At 23.6% G+C, this 1,442-nt stretch overlaps 1 protein-coding gene across 1 annotated transcript; it reads left to right on the top strand.

Annotated features, from left to right (window-relative positions):
• Positions 1 to 503: 503 nt before the first annotated feature.
• On the top strand, positions 504 to 884 carry LOTGIDRAFT_128388 (hypothetical protein; the record flags this gene model as incomplete). Its single annotated transcript, XM_009064221.1, has 1 exon — positions 504 to 884. A coding segment is annotated over one exon (381 nt), but the record flags the coding sequence as incomplete, so codon positions are not given.
• Between the last annotated feature and the right edge of the window lie 558 nt (positions 885 to 1,442).

Below are 1,442 nucleotides of genomic sequence, written 5' to 3'. Positions count from 1 at the left end.
CTCATAAGAGACCACCTCCAGTATGAGACCACCTCCTGTAAGAGACCACCCCCGTAAGAGACCACCTCCAGTAAGAGACCACCTCTAGTAAGAGACCGCCTCTAGTAAGAGACCACCTCCAGTAAGAGACCACCTCCCGTAAGAGACCACTCCCAGTAAGAGACCGTTTTTGAATTTTCCCCTGCGTGGTCTCTTAATACAGTTTTTACTGTATATTTACCAGTGCAGGCTCCATAGAATTAAGAGAATATATTATAAAAATAATAATCACAATCTGTTTTAAATTGGCTAATGTTAACATATTAATACTGAAATTAGGTCTATCATGTTATATAATGTTTGAATCTAAATTTCAGAGATAATAAATAATAAAAATAATATTCTCAATTGGTAGAAATCAGCGATTGTTTTGATTTTAACATTAAATACTGAAATTGATATGAAAATATAATATGTAATTGTTATAATATAAATTAGGTCTGTAATGTTTGAGTTTTATATGTTATAGAAATAATATAGACAATCTATGTTATAAAAATAATATAGACAATCTATGTTATAAAAATAATATAGACAATCTATGTTATAAAAATACTATAGACAATCTATGTTATAAAAATAATATAGACAATCTATGTTATAAAAATAATATAGACAATCTATGTTATAAAAATAATATAGACAATCTATGTTATAAAAATAATATAGACAATCTATGTTATAAAAATAATATAGACAATCTATGTTATAAAAATACTATAGACAATCTATGTTATAAAAATAATATAGACAATCTATGTTATAAAAATAATATAGACAATCTATGTTATAAAAATAATATAGACAATCTATGTTATAAAAATAATATAGACAATCTATGTTAAAAAAATAATATAGACAATCTATGTTATAAAAATAATATAGACAATCTATATTATAAATCGGTGAATGTTTTGATTTAAATGGTTGAATACTGAAATTAGTTGTTATCAAATATTTAAATTGAGACTGAAAAGTTAAAAGATTATATATTTTTAAAATAAAAAATATTCTCAACTGGTTTAATTGATTTTCACCAGTGAAATAGAAATTTATGTTTAAATTGTTGTTAAATGTTGATATAAGACTCAAGAGTAGGAAGTTTAAACTATGATGTTTAAACTATGATGTTTAAACTATGATGTTTAAACTATGAAGTTTAAACTATGATGTTTAAACTATGATGTTTAAACTATGAAGTTTAAACTATGATGTTTAAACGTTTAAACTATGATGTTTAAACTATGATGTTTAAACTATGATGTTTAAACTATGATGTTTAAACTATGAAGTTTAAACTATGATGTTTAAACGTTTAAACTATGATGTTTAAACTATGATGTTTAAACTATGAAGTTTAAACTATGATGTTTAAACTATGATGTTTAAACTATGATGTTTAA

Source organism: Lottia gigantea, assembly GCF_000327385.1.
Source record: "Lottia gigantea unplaced genomic scaffold LOTGIsca_61, whole genome shotgun sequence".
NCBI classification, from domain to species: Eukaryota; Metazoa; Mollusca; class Gastropoda; family Lottiidae; genus Lottia; species Lottia gigantea.
The sequence above is the reverse complement of the archived record's forward strand: the minus strand, read 5'-3'. Positions and strand labels throughout refer to the sequence as shown.